Source organism: Vulpes vulpes, chromosome 16, assembly GCF_048418805.1.
Source record: "Vulpes vulpes isolate BD-2025 chromosome 16, VulVul3, whole genome shotgun sequence".
Classification (NCBI taxonomy): domain Eukaryota; kingdom Metazoa; phylum Chordata; class Mammalia; order Carnivora; family Canidae; genus Vulpes; species Vulpes vulpes.
The window spans coordinates 12,781,277-12,807,404 of NC_132795.1; the positions used below are offsets into that span (position 1 = coordinate 12,781,277).

Consider the following 26,128-nt stretch of genomic DNA (forward strand, 5'->3'; position numbering starts at 1 on the left):
ATATTAAAAGAGTCTCTGTAGGCTTTGATGGCCTTTTCCTGTTTCCTTGAAAAGGCCAAATTTATCATCTTTTTACCTCTCACTCCTTCAAGTTGCCCTTTCAGTTGAATATCCTAATTCAGTCAATGGTGTTACCTGGATGGTTAAGCCAAAAAAGGTAAATAACATTCTCAGATTGTTGGTTCTCAAAATGCAATCTCCGGACAAGCAGGGTTAAGTAGTGTTACCTGAAACCTGTTGGAAATGCACATTCCAGGGTCCAACCAAGACCTATTATGTCAGGACCTCTAGTGAGGGGACCCAGCCATCTGCCTTAACTTAATAGCCCCCAGGATTTCTGATCACAGTCAAGTTTGAGAACCATTAAGTGTAAAAATAGGTTAACATTACATGTTTTATAGACATTTAATTTACAATTTCGAGTTTTCAATCTGCTGTTTTCATGTTGTATTTTAGCACACACACACATTTTTGTAGGCCCATGAAATATTCCTAGGTCCAAGGCACTATGTATTGCCTAATGGACAAAATGATGCTATTCTGGTTTTATTACTGCCATAAAGATGTTCTGGGAACAATAGGTACAGTGCAATCATCTTGTTGCTAAGAGAGGAGGCATGTGGATAAAATATTTTCTGAAATAATCTGTTTAGATACATGTCTTCCCTCACCAGACCTCCCCTCACTTCTTTCAAGTTCTGGACTCACCGTGTATATATAGCGTGCTGCGTACACAGCACTGAGAAAATGTGTGTTAAACACAACTGAAAAATAAATTTATAATAAAATAAATAAATAAATAAATAAATAAATAAATAAATAAGTAAATAAACACAACTTAAATATGGTTTGTCCAGCTAAAGAAATGGCCTTAGAATGGACTTAGTAAGTGGACCTTTACTTCGATTTATTACAGCTGATTAATGATCTTATGTTTCACTTATTTCTATTTTATATGTTAATTACAGCTTTGCTCCGTTGGTTGAATTAATAGTAACCATCCAGGGCAGCCCGGGGGTGGGGGGGGGGGGGGCGGGGGCTCAGGGGTTTAGCGCTGCCTTCAGCCCAGGGTGTGATCCTGGAGACCCGGGATCGAGTCCCACGTCGGGATCCCTGCATGGAGCCTGCTTCTGCCTGTGTCTCTCCTTCTCTCTCTCTCTCTCTCTCTGTCTGTCTCTCATGAATAAATAAATAAAATCTTTAAAAAAAAAAATAGTAACCATCTAGTTAGTAAACCTGAATGTTACTGATTGGTAACAATAGCAACGAGTTGATAACAATGAAAAACAGGTTTTGTCCAGCAGATGTCAGTAGAGCTCAGTTTAATAATTTCAATTGTTAACGAACTTGAAAAATTAATAGAGATGATGAGAGGGAAAATACTTGCAGCCGGAGCGGCATTTCTCTGTTGACATTTAAGAGATGGCGTCTACATCAAACACTCCTTACAGGGCAGCCCTGGTGGTGCAGCGGTTTAGTGCTGCCTGCAGCCCAGGGTGTGATCTTGGGGACCTAGGATCGAGTCCCACATCAGGCTCCCCGCATGGAGCCTGCTTCTCCCTATGCCTGTGTCTCTGCGTCTCTCTCTCTCTCTCTCTGTGTTGCTCATGAATAAATAAATAAAATCTTTAAAAAAAAAAAAAAACTCCTTACAACAGCACAAGCATATTGGAGACTCTGCAAGTATTGACTTCAAAAACAAACGTGGCCTTAGTAGTAAAGTTCTTCTGCTTCAAAATTCCAAGTATTTTTAACTGGATATCAGGTTATTGCTAACTAAAGCCAAAATCGTGAGAGATGAAAGGAGTGCAAGGCTGTATACATGACATTATCAAACATGGATTATGATGCTGGTCGAGCCTGTTTTCTGAAGACCAACTATTGCATTGCACAAACTATTTGAACTTCTTTCCAGAGAGTAATATTAAACGATTCTTTTATACTTAAGAAACAACATGGCCTTTCCAAGGCTTTACATTTAAAAGTTCAAGAGGCAAAGTAAAAGGGAGCCCAAGGTGCTGTGTGTGTGTGTGTGTGTGTGTGTGTGTTTTATTGAAGGAAAATTCACTTCAAATTCACCAAACCCGCAGTGTTTAAAGAGACTGATGAAGCCATCACACTGGAAATATTATAATTACTATTAGTATCATTAGGCTTTTCCTAACTCTGAATGTCTAATTTCTTTATACCTTGGAGAAGTCAGATCTTTCTGATAAACTGTAAAGGACGCATCTACCTAACAGTGTCCTAGAATCAAGCCCTGTGTCCTTTGGCCTCTGACTCGCCCTTCTCTACAGTAACCACACCTTCCTCTGATTGCCTTGAGGACAGATTCCTGAATTCGCACCTCAGAGGTCACAGATTTGAGGTTCTCACACTGCCCCGGGGCTAAGGCAGGGAGGGAGATGTGGATAGAGGTGGATTGAGAGGCCTTTAGCATCCTGCCAGGCTCCAGCCAAGGCAGGTCCTTGCTAACCCGAGTAGCTACTTCCCTTTTATTGGCTTATTCCCAGGCAAAAGTAAATGAAATGGCTCTTTGGAGCTCAGTCCCCTCCAGCAACACACACACACACACACACACACACACACACACACACACACGCGATCTCAACCTCAGTCTTTTTTCATATCCTCTTTACTGCTCCCATCCACAGTCCCAGCAGGCCTCACACCACCCCGAGTCCCCGGGGTACAATTCACGACAGATAGCTACTTTTATAAAATCACTTTCCTCTGAGGCAGCCCATTTACTGTACTTTTTAAATTACCATATCTTAATGGGGAGAAAGGAAGTTTATATTCTCAGCAACATTAGAGGATAAAAAAAGACAAGAAGCAACTGACTTTTATTAATAACTTTGCTGGAAAGTGGCAAGGCAACATCTGGAATACTTATTACCCATTTGGCACGCTGTTCATCTCCATGGATAAGATTCAACATGACAAGCTCTGTCAAAAGGAAATAGGCTCCATCTAGTTAAATTAGAATGATTAGGGTCATTTAGACAGAGGAAGTTTAATTTGTATGGATCTAGAAATTTTATACAAACTGGAATACCTAAGTATTTAATCTTCCCTGAAGCTCAATTTAAAATTGAAAGAGACCATTGCATAGATCTATAATGAGACACACTAGAAATTAATTTAACTATTACTGCGCTGTGAGCATGCAGCCCAAGACACCAAAGAATGTTTCACTTGCAGTTTGTACACAATAATAGGAGAAAATGTCCTGCTAGAACTCAACTGTTCTATCGTTTTATGAACTCTTTAAATGGAAACTTGAGCGCCCAGAGTGAACTTGCATTTTTTTGTACTACTTTTTAAAAATTCTCCTGCCAGATTTATGCTACAAAATAAATGTGAACAAAATTAAACGTTCCCTTCTACAATGAGGATGCTTAACCTTCTGGTGTCATGGACCCTTTTAACAATCTGGGCAAGTGATGGATCCCTTCTCAGAAGAGTGTTTTCAACATACAAAATACCTAGAATTCTTGTTTTCAGTATGTAAATAATGTTTTAATGTGTAATAACACAAAGGGAATAAACTGTATTGAAATCTAGATGCCAAAGTAGCTTTAAATATGATAGAGTACATGTGCTTCTTTATTAGCACATCTAATAAAATGTATGTATTATTAATTTGGGGTAATTTCTAATGGGATAGAAATTACTGCTAGCATGTGATAAAAATATGAGTGAATCCCAGCAATGATAAAGTCTCAGGTGGTGCAAACACAACTGTGTCCATTATCTACATTAATAACTGAGGGAAATGTTTAATTTCAGTTAAAACCTGGTCAAAATTAATATGTGATTGTTTTTCATCCATGTTTGCAGATCACTGAATCTATTTTCACAGCTGCTTGGTTCTGAAACTCTGGTTCCAGCTCCGGTTCAACTCTGGTTTTATGGTTAAGCAGATACCTACAATGCCATTAGGACTAAGGCGGGGGGGGGGGGGGGTCCCTCGCGGCTGGCAAGGAATACAAAGGGGGACTGGCAATTCCTTAGTTAGCTAATTAACAGCCTGACAGATATGAGGGCTGAACTACCCTTCTCGGTCACAGAATTGCCAAATCTCTACTTCACTTCAGGCCACGTTTCCAGACCACATAGGCCCATCCCAGACCTCTGAGAGGACACTGATTATAATTACCTGGTTTAAAGAACTCATCAGAGCCCCAACTCATTTGCCTAATTCTGTATCTTACTGTACTCTCTTACTTAAAATATCCTTTTCTCCTGTAATGTAACAGTAATAAGTCTTAAAGCATTCTCATAAACTCTTTATTACTTTCCTTAGTGTAAAGAGCACAGTGCCTTCCATGAAAAGGTCATGTTTCATTCAACAACAATTATCCAATGCCCATCTGATGCCAATGACCTAGGGGCTGGGTGCTGAGGAGCCAAAGATGAGTAAAATTTGATTCATAAATTCCTGGGCGAATCAAATGAGTAAACAATGAAATCCCTACCAAGTTGTAGTTCTCATGGTCAGTGCTACCACGTAGTACTGGACCACAGAAGAGAGACATTCTTTCTGAGGCTGCAGGAAAATGAAGACTGCAGAAGGGATGCCAGGACAGTTGCCTGCAACATGTACAAAAAAGTGGGTGATGAGGAGGAATGGGAAGACCAGTCGGGGATTAATTAGTACATTCGGGGTTCATACAAAATTGTGAAAAGTGAAGGGATGTTTGAGGAAAGGGTGGAGAGGAGTGGGTGGTAAGCACAAGGACATAACTGACAGGGTCTTAGGTTTCTTGTTAAGCAGTTTGGACTTTACCTTGTTGCCTGGTGTTATCTGAACCAGCATCATCAGCATCGCTTGGGAGCTTGTTGGAAATGTACATTCTCAGACCCCATCTCAGACCTACTGACTCTGAAATCTGAGGGTGGAACCTACTCATCTGTGTTTTAACAAGCCCTCCAGCCAATTCTGATTTACAATAAAGCTTGAGAATCACTACTGTCCACATTAGGGAGGCATAGCACTAATGATAGGTTCCAAAAAACCACCAAAACATATGAGAAAAAAGCAATCTCTTCTATCGTCAGCAGAGTAAATCACAAGGCTAGATTTGCAAATGGAAAGATTACTTACTTATTCCCATAGAAGATGAACTGGAAGAAAGAAAAGGGCAGGAAGGCCGTTCGCAGGCTGTACAATGTCCCAGGAAGCCCGGGAAAGATCAGAACCCAAGAGGTGACAGTGAAGATGAACAGAGGAGATAGCCTTGTGATGATTGACAGGTGGGGGCCAGGTGGACGTGGGTGAGGAGAGGAAAATGTCAACGATGACCTATTTCTTTAGTGACTGCCTTGAAAAAGTTGCTTGGAAGTCCTTGTAGCGCACCTGGCCTGTGATTGTGTGGCCAGAACTCACCTGCTGGGCTCTTTACAAGTGCAACTTAAAAGGGAAGTAGATGGTTAGTGATGGTTAGTGAAGTAGAAGTTAGTGATGGACCATGCACGTATTTGAGTTGTTTTAGGAGAGAACCTGTCCAAGACCCAAGCTTTTAAGGACAAAGAGAAGAACACACTAATCAAAAAGACCTGATATTGGATTTCTTGCAGAAGTGATTGATTCCAGGGCTGGAGAAGAGGAATTTTAAGATGAGTCTGGAACATCTTTTGGTGCCACGAAGTAAAGAAATACTTCCTAAAAGGAGGAGTGAATGTGGAAATGACACAAGAGACAATCTAAGCAGCTCCTAACAGCTGATAACGATTAGCGAGAAAACAATTTAGCAAGAAACAATTATTAGCAAGAAAATAAATAATAGTTTGGATCATGGCCCAGGAACACATCACTTGTGTGGTACTCTTGCAAAAAGTACATAACCTCAATCTAGTCACGAGAAAACATCAGACAACTAAACATATTGAGGAACATCCTACGAAGTACCTGAGCAGACTCTTCAGAGGTGTCAAGGTTAGGAAAGATACTAAAGGATTGTCACAAGTAAGAGGGACTAAGGAGACGGGACAACTCAGCACAATGTGGTGTCCCGAAGTAGATCCTAAAACATTATATGCCAGTGGAGAAAAACTGGTCAAATCTACAGGAAATCCATAATTTAATTAATAGTATTATAAGAATGTCCTGGTGTCAATAATTATACATTGTAAGGTGTTAACATGAAGGGAAGATAGGTGAGGGATATGTGGCCACTCTACATTTTATTTTTGTTATCTTTCTGGAAATCTAAATTTATTTCAAAATCAAATTTTAAATAAAGTTAACTGTCATTGCTTGAATCCTTTTGCTGGCCTGTGGAATTTTCCAAGTAAATTAACACTACCAGGCAGCTCTTTTTTGGGAGAGTTCTAAGGGCAATGATCCACGGTAATTTTCTTGAGGCTGGGAACCCTGCCTTATGTGTCTTGATTTCCTAAAGAACCTAGGGAACTTAGAAGCAGATTTACCCTAAAGCTTCTTGAAGCTTATACTTTGGGGATGTTCACTTGCATGGGCTCCACTGAGCACTAGAAGCTGCTGGGAGCTGTAGAATATTCTATCTAGGTGAGGAAATGAAGCTGGGTTTCAATCAGACACATTTCTAAGTAGGCAATTCTGATAAATTGGCTAAAGACCGTTCAAGAGAAAGGAACTTAAATCAGTAAGCCTCAGTTACCTTGTTATGTTTGCTTTTCTTTCCAAATAAATACTCACTTTTGCATCTGAGGTTGTACTTGTGATTGCCTTTTTGTAAAAAGGTTCTCCCAAATCATGTAAGATTCAGTACCGACAAACCTGGATCCACTTTTGTACTTAGCACAGGAGCTCAATAAGCATTTCAGTTAAATGATTAGAAAAATCATATCCACTTCTGTAAAACAGAATTAATAATATTGATCAGTCACCTAACAACAGAGTTGGGAAGATTTTTATGTAATAGTTCTCTCACTTTTAATCTTTTTAAAGCTACTTTTTCATTTACACTCGTAGCGTTTACCTGTTAGCACTTTCAAAACCCCAAGAGATCTTCAAACCTTTTCTAAATGAGTGAACAGTCAGTCCCAAAGAGGTTAAGTAATTCAAGGACACACAGCTAGCAGCAGATTGATGTGGGGGGAGAGGAGAGGGACAGGCATAGGCCTACTGATTTGGGGGTGGGTCCGGGGAGCGTTGGTGGGATTTCTATACACTGCTCTAAAACAAAGTGTTCTATTTTTTTTTTCTCACTGGTAACTATTTTTCCCAGAACAGCAAAAGACAGTTTTGCCTTGTTTCGTAACTTCTACAGTAACATAGTGCAATTTTAGTAGGCAATGTTTAACTACTGTATTAGGCCAGCCTCGTACACATTAACAAGCTCCGCTCAAGACTCTTACGTCTAGCAACCATGTGTCTGTATTAAAAGAATAAAGCAGAGAAATATAAGGCAAGAGTTGGGGTTGGGCTGGGATGGGGTCAGAGGAATATTTCTTAGGGGCGGGCAAATCTCTTCCAGGCAGTATGTGTTCTTGGGAACACTTGATGCCTACAGACTTTTGCAGTCACTGCAGTCTGTCACCATTTCTCAGTGACTCCAGGCTGAAACCAAATCCACTGTTAGTTCATCCCTCATCAATCTGGAGCCAAGCCTAGAAATAGTTCACTGCTCCTTAATGGCATTTGGGAGCAAATGTTCTACACTGCGGCGCCTGTTGGCTCTAATCAGATAAATTAAGGAGTTGAGCATGTTTCCACCATTTGGTTTAGTTTTATTTTAGTCCCCAAGTCCCTTTGCTCCCATTTTGAGGCCTGGCACTGTCTCACTGGTGAAGCCCATACTGCCTTATCACTGAGGGAAGTTTCCTCAAGTAGAAGCACCACATGCCATCTCCATCCTGCAAACCCGGTGTCCAGCACTCCAGTTGTACAGCTGTTCCACAACACCACAGAGACCGTCTCCTTGTCTTGACATGCTTAAAATCACCTCCCTTCAAAATTAAGTAATGAAGTCCTCCTAAGAGAGTACATGAGGTGATTTTTTTTAGAGTTAAAAGGGTGTTTCTCAAGACGAGGATTAAAAACGGGGCCAATAGACTCTGTTTCTTGAGACAGCCTAAGGTGTAGAGTTAAGGAATAGTACTTAATTTCATCTTTGAAGGGAGCTAGTATTCAAACCACAAATTTTCTTCCACTGCAGTAATAGTTGCATCATAACCTTGCTGATATTCTACTGTTTTTTGACCTACAAAACTGCAGTTTCATATGGTTCACATAAATATTTAGTTATATCTCCAGCTAATTGGTTCAGCTCTCTCTTTGTACTTCTCTGTGTAGATAGCTCTTGGGATTCCTAAGAGCAAAAGAAATTCTATAACAACAATAACTTGGCATTACGCGATGGCATTGCTCTGGCATCACTAGCACTCTTCTCCCATAGCTATAGTTACATGAAACAGCAGCTCCTTTGCTAGTTCATATATTACCAACAAAAACTATAAACAACATATAGGCAAATGATTAAGGAGTAAAGAAGGCAGTGCCAAATGCTATTAGCTTTATCCTCCCCTTTCCGTACCTGCCCAACTAGCTGTAAACCTCAAATGAGTGTTGTCTGGAGAAAATCCACACCAGTCATGATATTTCACCAATGATAAGTCCATCTTTTATTTTATAGATGAAACGTTTGCATTGGAATAGCATTTATGTTTCTGGCAGAAACTGGTATTACAGCAGAAAAGACTTGAATCCTGGCTCCTGTGCTTAGAAGTTGTGTGACTTGGGGCCAATTCCTTAACATCTCTGGGACTTTAGATTCTCCTAAGGGTAAAATGAAGGCCATGAGCCTTCTCTGCATTTTTGTTCTCTTCTTCTCTGCACAGAGTGGTTGTGAGCGTTCCACAGGATAACATACATAAAGTACAAAAAGCATCTAGCATGACACATGGCTCCCAGGTTCCTAGTGAGTACTCAATAAATTATACCTTTTTTTTTTTTTTTTTTTTTTTTTTTTTACAGCAGGGTGTTAAAGATGCAACCAGTTGTTTATCACTTCTGGAAGGAGGGAGGAGGAAGAAAAGCTGGGGAGTGTTTCTTTGCTTAACCTATTCTCTTGCACTTTGCTTCCTTACCTTCCTTACCTTGCTACTCCTTTCCTACTTTCCTTGGAGTCCTAGCAAAAAAATTGCCAATCAATCCCTGCTGCTAGAGCAGTTTCCTGAGCCTTTGGATTCAAAGGGTTTGAGACCAAATATAATTTTGACCACAAAGAGGATAATTTGAATATTAACTTCACCTGAAAATCATCAAAATGGCGTCCCAAGAAGGCATAAGGTGACCTTCCAAGATGCGGAGAGTTTTCTATGTCTTGATGTAAGTGGTAATAAAAATTCACTTTTTACTTTATATAAGTTGCATCTCAATAAAAAAGAAAATTAGAAAAATAACTTTATTTACTAAGAAACTATCTTCTCATTTTTTAGTTACTGAAGAAATGGATTTGTTTTAGGAATCCTAGATTCTAAATCTAGTCGCCATTTATTAATGAGGTAAAAATCTTTAAATGAATTGGGACAAAGATTAATAAAGACTCCATTGGGATGAAAATAGGGCAGGCCCCAGGAAAATAGTGCTTCTCATTCTTCTATTTAGATATAAAAATATCTAGTAGAGAAAATGGGAATTTTGGAGGGGAACACAGTGGAATTATGCTCTGCTGGTCTGCTTCACCCAGGACTCTCACCAAGCCCTGTCACCTATAAAGGCAAACATATTCACTTTTCGTCCTTAGGACTTAGCACAATGGCAGGTGTACAGGGTCTCAAGAACTTGGATGGCCACACATCTTGGGAGTGACCTGATATATCCCTATGGTTTCTGGCTTAATTATTAATCACATCCTTTTCACTATCAAAAGTGTCTCAGTTTGGAAAATAAACTATATAACTAGCCCATCAAGAAGAGTCAATGTTTGTTAGGCCTTATTTTTATCAATACTTTCCTGGAATTGCAAAGTGACCGATGCCAATTTGATCCTCACTGTCATTCTATCCTTTTGGCAGATGCTAGTAGCCTCCAACATTAAAATCCATATCTCCTTGTAATCTGGCTGCCATGTTGGCATATCATCCAGAAAAGGAAATCTAAAGACAAGAGTTCTGTCATTTGTACAAACATCACGTGACCTGCAGTCACAAAAGCATCTATCCAGGCATACAGCCTGTTCTGGGAAGCTCTGTGAAGTCCAGCTCATTGTTCGTCAGGCCCTGGAATGAGCACTTTGCACAAAATGGTGTCCCAAGGCAGATATGATGGTGCATTAATGGCAGGATCATCAGCTTTCTGGTCCAGGGAAGCCAACTCAATTCCTGGTTAAGTTGTAGGGATCAGAAACAAATGAGTCCTGGGACTAGAACACTTTTCAAAGGTTATTTTTGATTTCTCCATACTTATCAATCCTGTAGAAGTGCCTGTTCTATATTTATAGCCAATCCATGTATCTTTAACACCATTCAATTAACCATTAAAAAAGCATTTCTAACTTCCCTCATGCTAGGTAATGAACTCCCTGATGTAGGTTGAGAGAGCAACATTTGAAATACTTATTGTCTCTGGAGTACAGACTCCAAAAGAGGGTTTTCAAACACCAAAGAACCATTGATGTGCCCCTGCTCCTTGGGTATATACTGCATTAAACCATATACATATATATAATATTGCTGATGTTTTAAAGTATTTAGAATTAAATTACAGAGGCTCCTGGATGGTTCAGTTGGTTAAGTGTTCATCTTAACCTCATCTCATCTCAGGTCTTAGTTTAAGCCGTGCACTGGGTTCCACACTGGGTGTGGAGCCTACTTAAAAAAAAGAAAAAGAAAGAAAGAACAATCTCATTGTTGGGTGTCCATTACAATTAAATTACAGACGATATACTTGATATGTGTTCTGCATTACATACTCAATTACTCAGCCTGGACCATTGAAACAACAGTAAAACTAACTTTCAAAGGGTCAACACTGAACTCCATCTCTCCCGTCCTCCACATTTCTCCCCAGGAGCAGAAGCTCAGACAGACAAGTCTCACGCAAAATGGAGTCTTAAACATATATATGAACTTTTATGCTAGGTCATAAAGAAAGATACAGTGGGAAGGGACGAGGGCAAACAGTTTCTAGAACTCTGTTCCTCTCAGAATTCTCCCTTACATGGTGTTCTCTCTACGACTCTCCCCTTTCTCCCTTGCAATCGTTTGGTGTGATAAATGGGACACAGAGGTATTTCCCACTCCCTTTTGGATGTCAAATGAGATCTGAATAGAACCAGATGAAGCGAAACAGAGAGTCAAGATAGTTCTTTCTGGGGAATTAAGGATGCCTCTCTAGTTTTTTTTTTTCTGTACTTTACCTTACCTCCTTCTCTAAAAATTAAAATTAAGCTTGGGAGTCTCATTAAGATCTTCACAAAAGTGAAATAGGAGCAAGTCTTTTTCAACTGCATTAAATCTAAACCTTAAGGTAAAAGAGGAAAACAATGCAACAAAATTCACATTGATCTGAGAAAGGAAAGTAAGGTAAATGGCCAGGAGGGGTTCAGAGTCAGATGTCTAGAGAATAAAAAGTTGTACATATGTCTGGAGAATTCTTCAGAATTCTAACAAGGATGACCACACAGAGGTTGTCAAATCTGAGTTTGCACCTGTAACCTCGTGTTGCACCACAGAGACTTTAGACACTCATTCCTGTCAATGATTAATCATTCTTGTCATTTAAAATTTGAGCAAGAGTTAGGACAAAGAACAAAGAAAAAATATAAATTCGTATAACTGCTGATAAAACTCATACTTGTCAGGGCAAGTACAAAATGGTATAAATCCTACGATTGTATCACCATTGTATTTGTTAAAACAATGATTAGATAGGTAATAGCAGCTTCCAGAAGACATTCCTCTAATCATGCATTAATAGCCTCCACACTCAAGTGTACTTAAGAGATAAAGCACTGTATTTTTGAGCCATCTAGATTTCTAGTAGAAAAGTCCTCCTGATTCCAGATGTCATTACTATGAGCATTCCCCAGAATCATTTTCTTGGACTAGTCCCTCCATTCATTTTATTCTGATCTGCTTAGGAGAAAAGAATATTGTTCACATAATCTCTGAGAACAGAGAATAGGCTCAGAAAGAGAGTTCAAAAATATTCTGCTGGCATTCACTTTAATACCATAGCTGAAGCCTTGTTCTTTTCCCTTTGAATCTTTCACACAATCAACAAGATGCATTTAGAACTAATTATACAAATACCACTTTAAGACCCATTGTATTCTCCAATAGCCTTCAATTAAGCGCAATGGCACTATATTTGAAAGAGAGCTTTGCACTGCCTCAAAAGCTCCAGTTGGAAAGAGAATGTGCATGTCCAGAAATTCCATGCTACACATTAAATATTAATGCTTTCAAAGAGAACTTCACAAATGTTTGTTGTTAAATTTAGTAGCTAAAAGCACTTTATGGGTATTTTTTAAATATTTGAGTAGTTACACGTGCCTATGGATTCTTATTAAAAGATACCTACATGGATTAGTAACATTTTACTAAATAAAATTTATTTCAATAAAAAATAGTGCAACTTTTGGATATAGAATCATAGTAAAATTAATTAGGAAATATTAATCATTTTTTCTCAGAAATCTATCAAGAGAAGTAAGTGGCAAAGATGAATTGAGGCATTTCTCATGAGCCAGCATTTTCTCAGTGTAGGAAAACCCAGGACAGTATAGCTTTCTGCCTCTACTTTAATTGAAACTCATGCATTATTTATTCTACAAATATTTATTAAGCACTACTGCTAGGTCTATCCAAATCTAACACCCACAATTCAGTTTGACAATGCCTTAAGGCATCTCCTGAGTAGATGAATGACCCTAACTACCTCTGAGGGAAACTGAGTCACACCAAAACCATGACATTTTGAGGAAATTCTTCAGGAAATACAGCAGCTAAGAAAAAAAAATGTAGTAAGGAAGCAAGGCTAATCACTGTATATTACAGGCAGAGGGGAAGCCAACTAGAACACAAAATATATTATCTGTCTCTGCATTCCCAGGAAAATCCTCTCATTCAGAAGATGAAGTGGAGATGAGAAAGGGATGGGAAAATCACTGTGGGAAGAATCCCAATCTTGTCCGAATCTCCGTATCAATAGAGTCTACATCGAAAGGGGATTCACAAATTTCCTACAACCCATGTGCATAGGCTGTATGGTTAGGTAACATTGCTAGAAATCTTGTTTTAAATTTTCATTCAAGGATGTGAGCCATCCAAATCAGAATAAAAAACTTAAGGAAGAAGAACGTATAAAATTTAAAATAAATTTGGGAATTATGCAAATAATTATCGTCAATGTTAAGAAATGGCTTTCTAATAAGATGCATAATGAAAAATATAATGATCTGAATCCAAAATTCCAGATTACATCAACAAATTCTAGGAAATGAGAAGAAGGTAAATGTACTATATACTTAAATGTTCAGCTTTCTCAAGGGGAAGACAGTAGAAACTGCTTAATTGTTGAAATTCTTAGTGAAATATATTTGTAACTATCCTTAAATTTATCCAAAATAGGTGTAAAGCTTCTAAGTAACTAGCAAAAAAGGAAGAAATTAAACAAGTAAATGTGATCAATTCTCAAAGACAGAAAGGTTTATGAACATTAGATTCATTCTTGATAAAATTATAGCCAGATGAAATATATAAAGTTGTTACTAGTGATACTAATCTCCCATCTTTAATAGGGTTTTATTGGAAACACTTAACACTACCAGAAAGTACTACAAGGTTGGCTTCCAGAATATTTTACAATCATGTCACTTAGCATAGGCATGTTCCGTGAATATTAATAGCCTGATTCCAAGTTGTTCATCAGCAGTGACCTTCAAGCATGCTATGTACTCTTTGCAAAGCTTGAATTTAGAGAAAGAGATCTTATAGCCAAGAGTCTAAATTCCTCTTTACAATACATAAATGAGGAAACTGGAGGGAATACCGAGGTGTTTGGTCTGTTCTATGGGTCATACATTTTCTACCAAATGTATCTTAATTTAATAATAACTATCAATACACTTGAATATTATATTTATTTATATTTATAAATATAAATAATTATATATTTTATATATTATATAAAAATTATATATTTTATAAATATATTTATAAATATAAATAAATATTTATTTTATTTATTTATGTTATATTATAAATATTATGAATATTTATATTTCTCCAAAGTGGCATCACTGGAAAAATTATCCTTCTGTATAGCATGGTTTTTATACAACCATAGTGACTTGCCCTTGAGATTTTAGTCGAGACACAGAAATAGATCAAAGGAGCACAGCAGAAACTCAAGAAGGAGATTCTCAGATATATGGACACATGTCATTTCTTGGAAGTGTTATTACAAATCAGGAGGGGAAAAAATCACTGTTCAATATCTAATCTTGAGGCATTTTATTATTAATTTGTAAAAAATTATCCCCATATCATGTCATAGTCAAAAATAATAGAAATGTAGAAGACAGGAAGATATCTTAAAGAACTTGGGTTTGGGAAAATTTCTTAAAAATAATTCCTAAACAAAAAGTACAAACCAAGCAAAAATAAATTTGACAACTTTAAAATTAAAAACTCAGATACAACAACACATGAAGGAAAAGATATACCACAGATTTGGGGAAGACATTTACAAGCCATGTAAAAATTATTTATATTCAGAATACATAAAGAGCTCCCACAAAAAATTAGAAAAAGACAAAAAAACCAGGCACAAAATGGGCAAAGGCTACATACAGACAATTCACAAAAGGTAAATCTGAATGGCCAATAAGCATATTAACTAGCAATGCTCAACTTCATTAAAAATTAAAATGCTAATTAAAATTAGAATATATTAATTTATACCCATTTAAATTGACATATATTTTCAAAGACTGACTTTTTCAGTTTGGAGTGAGAATTTGCAACAAGAACTCTCATCCACAACAGGAATGTACAACTGAGGTCTACCTTTGGAGTTCAATCCAGCAGTATCTGGCAAAGTTGAAGATGTCTATACCCTGGACTAGCCAGTCTGTTCTATATACCTTAAAGAAACTCTTACAGGTATATAAGGACATCTATACAGGAATAATCATTTCAGTATCAACAGGAGAATGGATAAATAAATTATGGTGTATTTGCAGAGTCAAATTGTACAGTCATGAAAAATGAACAAATTATAGCAGCGTGGACTAACGTGAATAAATCTCAAAAATAATGCTGAATACATAAAGCAAAATGAAGAAGTCTATAGCCTATTATGAGTCCCTATATTTTTAGATGCACAAAATACTTTATAATTTTATAGGCCAAAAAAGAAGACTGAAAACGTTCACTATGAGTATAGGAAGCAAGCAAATGGTTTCCCTTTTAGGCATGCCTCACAGTAGCTATTTTAAGCACAAGGTAACTCAAAGTTCAGGATGGGTCTTCTGTTAACCACAATTTCCTGAGAAGGCATTCACGTTACATGTGCTTAGGTTTTTAAAAACAACGCGAAACAGAGTCGCCATCTCTTTTCCCAAAGACATTGAGGTCTGACAGCATGAAAAGCATACACATCATGAGAGGGTCTCTATCACCTTCCTTTAAATCTAAAAAACCCTGCGCATTGAGTCATGGCACTTGTTGGTACAACTAATCTGTAAGAGGCTGCATTTGCAGGTGTGAAAGAAAAAGCAAGAGGGAAGGAAAAGAAGGTAATCAGCTGGACCAACTGGAGAAGGCCAACTGTACATAAGTAAGGCTGCAAGATTCAGCCAATAAAAATATGGGCCTCTTAAGTAAGGTGGAATTTCAGCTAAGCAATTTTCTACTATAAAGGTATCCTAACAGAAAGGTACTCTCCTAACTCAGAGATTCACTCTAAGCATGGCAAGTTCTATTAGGAAATAAGAGCAGAGAAAAAAAAAAACAGCAAAAAACAGGACTTGGCCTCCTAACAGACCTGAATTTGAACTGTAGCCCTCTAGCTATGCGACTCCAAGCCAACTGCATAACTGCTGGCAGCTCCATCTCCTCATTTCTTAAAGGAGGATAATAAAATTCATCTTGCAAGAGTAACTGAAATAGCATGTGTGAGAACCTACCTGGCTCACAGTAGTTACTCAATAACTTATAGAAACCAACCGAGCAGTTCTTCAATGCTTACTGTTAAGATGAATAAGAAATGATCTCTTATTCCAAAAGAGCTCAGGTTTTTTGTTTTGTTTGTGTGTGTTGGGGGGGGGGGGGGCATTTACAAACCACATAAGCAAACAATCACAACACATATTATGTTCTGTAACTGAGCTGTGTGCAAACTATTTCTCTTTATCCACTTGTCAAAATCCAACCCTACCTTTGAGGTCTAACGCAAAATGCACTTCCTTTTCAATGTGTCACTCATTCTCCTGGGTCAGACTCAGTCTCTCCCTCCTCTGTTCTACCAAGCTAGTTCAAACTTAGATCACTACTGTGGAAATTAAACTTTATGGCTTTAGACTGTTCTTACTCCCCCGTCTGCCACCTACACTAGATCATGGGCTGAACCACAATCCATTCATTTTTATGTCACCCCTACACATAGCGTATAGTATGTGATCAATGAATGCTCGTGTTACCTTTCCAAATGGAGCTAGGCTACTATTTCTATGAATGCAAATAAACAATCACATAACGAAATCCTTTCTCAGGCAATTGCCTGAGGGTAAGTTTTTGAATCCAACTGAGACATGAAAATTTGACACACATTTCTTTGTATTAAGTGATCCAGAATGAGCAATGCGACACACTCTAGAGTAGATGAAAAGATAAAGAGTATGCATGCGGAACAAAAATAAAGTTGCAGAGCAATATGTAAAATACAATTTTGTTTTTATTTTAAAAGTGACAAATTATTATATCTGTTAGGTTACAGATAGAAAAAAAAAAAAAACCTCTAAGAATATAGCCAAACTATTATTGCTGGGATTAGAATTATGGAAAATTTACCTTTCCTAAATTATGGAATTCTGCAGTATTTAAAGGTTTCTACAATGAGCAGTCAGCTTATTAAGCAGAAAAAAAATATTTTTTAAATAAATTAACCCAAGAAGTTACGTCATCGAAACTTTTGCCCATATTTGTTTTCATGCTAAAAATTTTACTTTTGTTTAGAATAAAAAAAAAGACTTTTCCTAAAATAAATGAGTGGCAGTACTTCTATTTTTAAAGCGAAAAACCAAGCACATCCGATGCCTTTCTTTCTTCTTTCTGTATCAGACCCAAAGGAAACAGCAACCTTGTATCGTGACACCAAGACTCATACAAGGCAAAAATAGACAAAATTGTTTCCCGCTTTTTATTTTCCTGTCCTCGTTAGTCTGACATACTTGGGTGCTTCATTTTTTGGTTCTATCCTCTTCAATGTTAGCCAGGAAAAAAATTCTTGAATACTGCACAGAAGGAGTCAGGTGGAAGGCGGTCAAGTGCAGTATTGATTTAGCAAAGGGATGAAGGAGGCCAGCACTTCAATATTTCCCTGGCTCCCCTGGGAAGGTTAAGGAGAACTTAATTCAACCTGAAGTGGTGTAAATATCCTGAGATGAAGCCCCGTTAACAGAATTGATGTAAGGGCGCCAACGACTGTCTCAAAGTGAAGGCACATCTTGTGTGTTCACAGCGGTTCGGGGCAGAGGGCAGAGGCCCAGCAAGCCCCAGGGAGTGGGAGCTGGAACATGCCTCCCCAGCTGGTTAGGAAATTAAAAATTGCCCCAGAACTAACATGCATCAAATGTTCTTTTCGATACTTAAGGTACTGCTGAGAAAGTAAAAAAAAATAAAAGGGAGCATAGCTCATCTTGAAATGTCCTTGAATGTTCACGTTTAATTTTATTTTGGGAACCTCTTGATCTTAGGACAGCTGTGAAGAAAGAGCTTTCCTTTTCTAGCTCCCTGGGAGGGAACTAATGATGAGTGAACTCAAACCAGGACGGGGATGAGCAGCAAGCTCCACTCCTGTTTAGGATTAGGGGAGAGTCAACATTCCAGAGCTATAGTTCCTTTCTGCAGAAAATGCCCCAGGGAATAAACAGGAGACAGATATGAAACTTTCACCCCCTTTCTTTCAGAAGTGTCGCAGGATTGCTGGGTGGTTTTCATTCTCCCACGCACACATCTTTCCTGAGTGTTCCGTCAACATTTCCTTCTTTTATTCATTTAATCATCCTTTCCCCCCCCCCATGAATATGTATTAAATGCTCACTATGTCCAAAGCACTGCTCAGTACCCATGACACCATTTCTCAGATGCTTAACATCCAGGAACACGGTTAACAGGCTTCTGCTTCTACTCACACAAGAGGAAAGGATGGACATTACTCCTCCTCTAGCTGCCAGCTCTCATTACTGTCTGCATCCAGCCTGGCTTTGAATAAAATCAGACTTTAACCAGTTACCTTTAATCTGCATAAACTGATTCAATAGCGGTGAGGACTATATGTGAATCAAGACTCAGTAAATTTTGAATCACACTTCCAGTTCCCCTGATACAGAAAAGAACATCAAATAATTTAATGCAGTGGTTCATCAACTTCACTGTACACGAGAATCACCTGGAAGTTTCTTTAAAATCTTGACACTCGGGCTGCATCCACGTCACATAAGTCAGAATTTCTGGGAAGGAGACCAGGCATCAGCGTTCTGTTTTGTTTTTTGTTTGTTTGTTTGTTTGCTTACAACTTCCCAGGTGATTCCAATATGCAGGTTGAGAACCAGTGCTTTAATAAAACTTGGGACAACTCTGTCTTTGCATCTGGGATTTGTTTTTTCTTATTTCCTAGGTTTCTGTTTGTTTGTTTGTTTGCTTATTTCTGAAGGCTAGGCTGCTGGAAATTTCACTCTGAATATGGAGGTGTCATTTTCTAAATTTCACAGATATTTAGATATAATTATTGGAACTTACACAGCCACTCCACGCTAGCAAGTGCCAAGCTTCAAGACCTGTATTTCTCCAACTAAGGGAGAAGACTGATGCTCCAAGACTGTATGAGAGAAATTCCAAAGCATTTATAGAAATTTAACCTGCAAACCTCCTAAGCACTTATCTAGGAATAAAAGTATAGCAACCACATCACGTACAGAAAGAAGTTAGCCACCCTCGGTGTCATCCTTCCTTCATCTCTTCCTCTCTTCCTTTTCCTGAACTCTCTTGCAACACCAAAAAGGCAAACTGAAAGAGCAGAAGAGCAAATAATTGTCGAATGCCGTATTTTAAAGATTATTTAGAAAATGTGAGGGAAGCAGTTTAGAAATCCTTGAAAGACTACTTCTTCCTTTAATGAACCTATATTTATTTCTTAGGGTCTTTATTTTTGAAAGCTAAATGTTTATACCTAAATCAAACATTACAGCTAAATACATCAGGCCAAAAATGACCTAATGTAACCAACTTGCTTTTAGATATGAAAATGAAGGAGGAGTACATTTGATTTTATACAAAATAATCACCTGGGTAAAACGTGAAGTCAATGTTGCAAGCAGCAGAGGTCTATAGAAGAAGATAGAGAAACTCCAGTAAAAAAATATCACATAAAATGTTGTTTCCACACAAGTTGAGCGTTGTTAGAACTCTATCTTGATTTTTACCATCAAGTAACCAAGCTTATAGTTGTCAGGGGATTTCAGCACTTCATTTGGATTTCTAATTATAAGATATTCTACAAAGTATAAATAATAAAACTCACAGATTCATCATCTAGCACAAGAAATAACACATTACAACTATAATTATATCCCTTTACCTACTCCAGGTTCAATTCATCCTCTCTCCTCTTACAAAGAAAATTTCTATCTTAAATCTGGGGTTTGTCACTTTCATTACTATTATACTTTTATTCTGTTCAAGCCATAAACAATATGTAATTCTGATTTGCACATTTTAAGCTATACAAATGGAATATGTTATGTATAGCTTCTACAATTTGCTTTTTAGCTTTCACTGTAATGTTTGTGAGATTCATCTATGTCGATATATGTACTATTTTATTCATTTTTGTTTCTAGGGAATATTCTATTGGATTAACTATGTCAGTATTTCACACTTTTAATGGTTTGTGTTGCCATCCATTTGTGTTTTTACCTTTTCCACTTTCCAAATTTTTCACTATACCAATGCTCCGTGCACACTTTTGTGCTATGTAGTTGAATATACCTAATATATGCATCCAGGACTGGAATTACTGGGCCACAGGATATATACAACTTCAACTCCACTAGATATTGGTAAATTGATCTACAAAGTAGTTATCCCATAAATGGGATATTAAATGGGAAATTCTCTTCAGCAAAGCCTAAATACCAAATCACTTAAATGAGAATCACAATGAATGCTATTTTTTAAAAAGATTTTATTTATTTATTTATGATAGAGAAAGAGAGAGAGAGAGAGAGAGAGAGAGAGAGAGAGAGGCAGAGACACAGGCAGAGGGAGAAGCAGGCTCCATGCCGGGAGCCCGATGCAGGACTCAATCCCGGGACTCCAGGATCGCATCCTGGGCTAAAGGCAGGTGCCAAACCGCTGAGCCACCCAGGGATCCCCTGAATGCTATTTTCATGATATAAAATATCACTTGATGCTCCACTGCTAAATTTGGATCCTACAGTCTCTGAACCTTTAAGGAAAGGTTCAAGTGTGGATATTTTTAAAAACCCCAAAGCATTTTACAAATAAGTAGGATATAAATTTAAAGTAGCTGTGTCCATAGGGATGACATTTATAGAATAGTTTTTGGTGATGAATTATGACTAAGGCAAGTAGATACAGGATTAGAAATACCCATTCTGTGTATTCAGCATTAAATTTAATGATTGGAATGAACTCCACCAAATGCAAATACTTCTTTTTTTTTTTTTTTTTTTTTTTTTTTAACTCAGGGGAAAAAAAGGGATAAAACTACCCATGAGTAAAAGTGAAAAAATCGCCTGGTTTGTGTTGAGTGGGTTTCGAGTCTGATAGGCATCTACTCAGACAATGAAAGTTAAAAGTTAATAGCATGTTTAATTCTTTTTGATTAAAATTGATGTGTATTTCTGAAGACTGGCAATTGTATACCTAAGTCACAGCTCAAAACCAGCCCTCAGGTTCATGAGGGGAAAAAAATCAATCCTTTTGTTTGCTTTTTCATTCTATTCAAACAAAAAAATTGTATTTGTGAAGAGCCTTCTATATATTGTTACTTATGCAGGCACAGTGATGGGCCTAAGGAGATCTCTGTGCATATAGAAATTGATATTGATAAGCACAAACAATATTGTTTTCTTGCATGCTGATATCTATTACAATGTCTCTGTATCCTGAGCTATCTCTTTATTAGAGGGTTGATGTGGCTATTGGCTGACCAAGGAAAAGAAACAAGATGAAAAACCCCAGAAACCAAAGGACACAACTGTGAAGAGGCTTGTGAAAGCCAGCTTCTAAATGGCCCCCAATGATTCTTGCCTCCTGGTACTCACACCTTTATGAAGTCCCCTCCCACACTGAATGCGTTGACATGAAAAACAAATATACATGGAGAATGAAAATTCATGACTCTCAAAGGTAGATCTTCTAAAATGTTGCGGCTTGAGCTTGTTCTCTTGGATCACTTGCTCTAAAGGAAGACAGCTGCCATTTTGTGAAGACCTTCAAGTGGTCATACAGAAAAAAATATGAATTATGAGCCCTCCTGTCAATAAATTGAGGATTAATTATGTCAGTATTTCACATTTGGCAAGAAATTGAACCCTCCTGTCAAAAACTAGCCCCTACAAGCCAGCTAGGGGAGTGGAGCACATTGGAAATGGATCCTCCAGCTCCAGCCAGGTCTACAGGTGACTGCAACTCTCACTGACATCTTTACAACCCGATGACAGTCCCTGAGCAAGAATCATACATTTAAGCTGGTCCTGAGTTCCTGACTCCTAGAAACTGTGTGAAATAATAAATGCTTATTGTTGTTTTAGGCTGTTAAGTTTTCAGGTGATTTGTTATGCAGCAATAGATAACAAATACAGGGTTAGAAACAGGAAATAAGAGCAACTCTCTTTCTTCCTTTCTCCAAAACTGTAATGAATACTTCTGTTGTTGTTGTGGTTTTTTTTTGTATAAAACTATATCTCCTTTATTTTGCATACTTTAATCTCAGAACAAAATAAACACCACAATACACATCCAAACCCCTTGTCAAATGTCATGAGGGCTAGGGCTTAAGGCCCTTCTATCCTGCCTCTAACAAAGACAGGAGGGGAAAAAAAAATCCACTAGACATCAGCAGAGGGAACCAGGTGAACTGGGGCCACTCAGGGCTGCTGGGGAGCCATGGGGACACTATACAGAGGGCACAGGTCTGCAAGGAGAAATTAATCGACTTCTTCCATGCGAGAGGCATCTTCATCACCCTCAAGTGGAGGGATCTCATCAGGAACAGCAGCACTGGGTTCCTCCACTGCCACTTCATCTTCATCGATGCCCAGGCCTAGCTTGATCATGCGGTAAATGCAGTTGGAGTGAGTCTGGGGATCCTCCAGTGAGAAGCCGGAGGAGAGTAGAGCTGTTTCAAACAGTAGCACCACCAGGTCCTTGACAGCCTTGTCGTTCTTGTCTGCCTCTGCCTTCTGCCGCAGAGTCTCCACAATGGGGTGGTCAGGGTTGATCTCCAGATGCTTTTTGGCCATCATATAGCCCATTTTAGAGTTGTCCCGGAGTGCCTGGGCTTTCATGATCCGCTCCATGTTGGCAGTCCAGCCATAAGTGCTAGTCACGATGCAGCAGGGTGAAGACACCAGCCTGTTGGAGATGGTCACCTTTTCAACCTTCTTATCCAAGATTTCCTTCATGAGTTTGCAGAGATTCTCGAACTTGGCCTTGCTCTCCTCCATTTTCTTCTTCTCCTCTTCATCTTCAGGCAACTCCAGGCCCTCCTTGGTAACTGAGACCAGACTCTTCCCATCAAACTCCTTGAGCTGTTGCACGCAGTACTCGTCGATAGGCTCTGTCATATACACTACCTCGAAGCCCCGTTTCCGCACTCGCTCCACAAAAGCGGAGTTGGCAACTTGCTCTTTGCTCTCACCAGTGATGTAATAGATGGACTTCTGAGTCTCCTTCATAAGGGACACATGCTCTGAAAGAGAAGTCATCTCATCTCCAGATTGGGAAGTGTGGTAATGCAGCAGCTCAGAAAGGCGGCACCGGTTAGTGGAATCTTCATGGATTCCAAGCTTTAGGTTTTTAGAGAACGCCTCATAGAATTTCTTATAGTTCTCCTTGTCTTCTGCCAATTCAGAGAAGAGCTCAAGGCACTTCTTCACAATATTTTTGCGAATGACCTTCAAGATTTTGCTCTGCTGGAGCATTTCTCGGGAGATGTTCAAGGGCAGGTCCTTGGAGTCAACCACACCACGGATGAAGTTGAGATACTCTGGTATCAATTCATCACAGCTGTCCATGATAAACACACGGCAGACATACAGTTTGATATTGTTCTTTTTCTTCTTGTTCTAAAAGAGGTCAAAAGGAGCCCGACGAGGGATGAACAGCAATGCCCTAAATTCCAGCTGACCTTCTACAGAGAAGTGCTTGACTGCCAGGTGATCTTCCCAGTCATTAGTAAGGCTCTTGTAAAACTCTCCATATTCCTCCTGGGTGATGTCATCAGGGTTTCTGGTCCAAATGGGCTTGGTCTTGTTCAGTTCTTTTTGATCAATGTATTTTTCCTTAATCTTCTTGGTCTTTTTTTTCTTGTCCTTCCCACTATCATCCTCCTCATCTGAACCCACATCTTCCATCTTGGGTTTCTCCTCATCATCTTTATCTTCTTCCTCTTTCTCCCCTTTCTCCTCCTCTGCCTCATCATCACTAATTTCCTTCTCTTGTTCCTTCTCCAAATAAAGAGTGATGGGATAACCTATGAACTGGGAGTGCTTCTTCACCACTTCTTTGACACGTCTCTCCTCTAAATATTCTGTTTGGTCTTCTTTAAGATGGAGGATCACTTTGGTACCCCGGCCAATGGGCTCACCATGGTCTGCACGTACAGTGAAAGAGCCCCCAGCAGAAGACTCCCACGCATACTGCTCATCATCATTGTGCTTTGTGATAACAACCACTTTCTCTGCCACCAGATAAGCAGAATAAAAGCCAACACCAAACTGTCCAATCGTGGAGATGTCTGCACCAGCCTCCATGAATGCTTTAGTGCCAGACTTGGCAATGGTTCCCAAGTTATTTATGAGATCAGCTTTGGTCATACCAATGCCTGTGTCCACCAGAGTCAGGGTGCGTTCCTGGGGGTTAGGGATGATGTCAATTTTCAGCTCTTTACCACTGTCCAACTTGGAAGGGTCTGTCAGGCTTTCATAGCGAATCTTGTCCAAGGCATCAGAAGCATCACTGATCAACTCTCGAAGAAAAATTTCCTTGTTAGAATAGAAGGTATTGATGATGAGGGACATGAGCTGGGCAATTTCTGCCTGGAAGGCAAAAGTCTCCACCTCCTCCTCTCCATAGTGCACTTCCTCAGGCATCTTAAAGGAGAAGAGCTGCATGCACTACAGACCACGGCGGGCAGGGGCTGCGCCCGGCTACGACGCTGAACCAAGGCTGCGTGGGGGTGACTCAAGAGAGCAATACTTCTGTTGTATCATTTATTTAAAGACCTGGTGCATGGGCCGGCGGGGGGCGGGGGGGGGAGTTACCCCGGTGGCTCAGTGGTTGAGCATCTGCCTTCAGCTCAGGTCATGATCCCAGGGTCCTGGAATTGAGTCCCGCCTTGGGTTCCTGCAGGGAGCCTGCTTCTCCTTCTGCCTATGTCTCTGCCTCTGTGTGTCTCTCATGAATAAATAAATTAAAATCTTTAAAAAAATAAATTAAATTAAAAATAAAATTAAAAAAAAAAATAAAGACCCCGTAGGGGTGGGGGACTTCTAAAATACCACCTTCAAGAAAAATCTAGTATGGTAAAAAGAAAAATATGTCACCATAAAAGAGTTTATTAATTCACTTATTCAACAAATACTTACTGAGCCTACTGTATGTCAGATGCTGTGTTAAGTTAGATAACTACAACAGCAAGCAAGAGAGCCATGAATGCTGCCTCATGGCATTTACAGTGTAATAAGCAAAAGGTACAAGGATCAAGTAAATGAATACTTCAAATTCTTATAAATGCCATGAGTCCAGTAAATAAATTATTGCAATATGTTATAGGAGAAGTAGAATCTACTTTGGATAGTATGAGACGTAAGGCGTCTTCACGGAGATGACATCTAAGCTAAGCTTTGAAGGACAGAAAGAAAACCATCATGGAAAGAAAGGTGGCAAGGGCAATCCAGGGAGAGAAAATAGTGCATCCAAAGGCCTTGAGGTGCAAAGATACTTCCATACAATGAATGGACTGAAGAAGGCCAGACTGACAAGAATCCAATGTGTGCGGAAGAGAGTACCATGAGTTGAGGTAGGAGGTCATCCATGTGTTTTCAAAATTCTAGGAAAAACACATCATTGTGAGGAGACTATAAAAATAATTTGACTCACATACAAGGCCTGCTTCAGATAGTTCTTCTTCACACTGAAAGAAACATTTACAATTTGATAGAGGAAATGAGTTTAAACCAAACATCAAACTCGAGCACTCAGAACCTGCTGGTTCCTCACTCCTCGAAGCTTCAACCAAACGTCTTTCTCTTTTTCCCAAGATCTCTTAGAATTCTAGACTTCTAATATTGATGCACAGCGCTATAGTTTCTTTATGGACCCATGGTGGCAGAGTCTAGTCTTAAATCTGGGTAAACATACAGGAATATGAATACATCTCGAAAAGCTAAATCGTAGGGAACACCTAAAGCATATTGGATTTAACAATTATCCGAGACAATAAAGTTTAGCTGGAACGTTTCTGGCACTTCTCAGAGGGATTGTGTGACTGCTCTCGAGTTTAAAGACCGAGTTTCCCTCGGTGTTCAGACTTAAAATTCTGTCTCTGTGTAAGACCTTTCAGACTCTGTTTGCGGAGGAAAGAAACCGGAATGTAAAGTCTCAAAATCACACTGTAACATTGCTGGTTGGCCAGGTGTTGAGGGACCTTATGCTATTTATT

The 26,128-nt window shown here is 38.9% G+C and overlaps 1 protein-coding gene and 1 long non-coding RNA gene across 7 annotated transcripts in view; both read right to left on the minus strand.

Annotated features, from left to right (window-relative positions):
* The window catches only part of LOC112922593 (uncharacterized), a 168,566-nt gene that overhangs the window by 38,236 nt on the left and 104,202 nt on the right, over nt 1-26,128 (minus strand). The gene's annotated exons all lie outside the window — the stretch shown is intronic.
* Nucleotides 22,245-24,628, minus strand: LOC112922590 (heat shock protein HSP 90-beta-like). Its single transcript, XM_072743020.1, is given in 1 exon segment — nt 22,245-24,628. A coding segment is annotated over 1 exon segment (2,187 nt). The 5' UTR covers nt 24,579-24,628; the 3' UTR covers nt 22,245-22,391.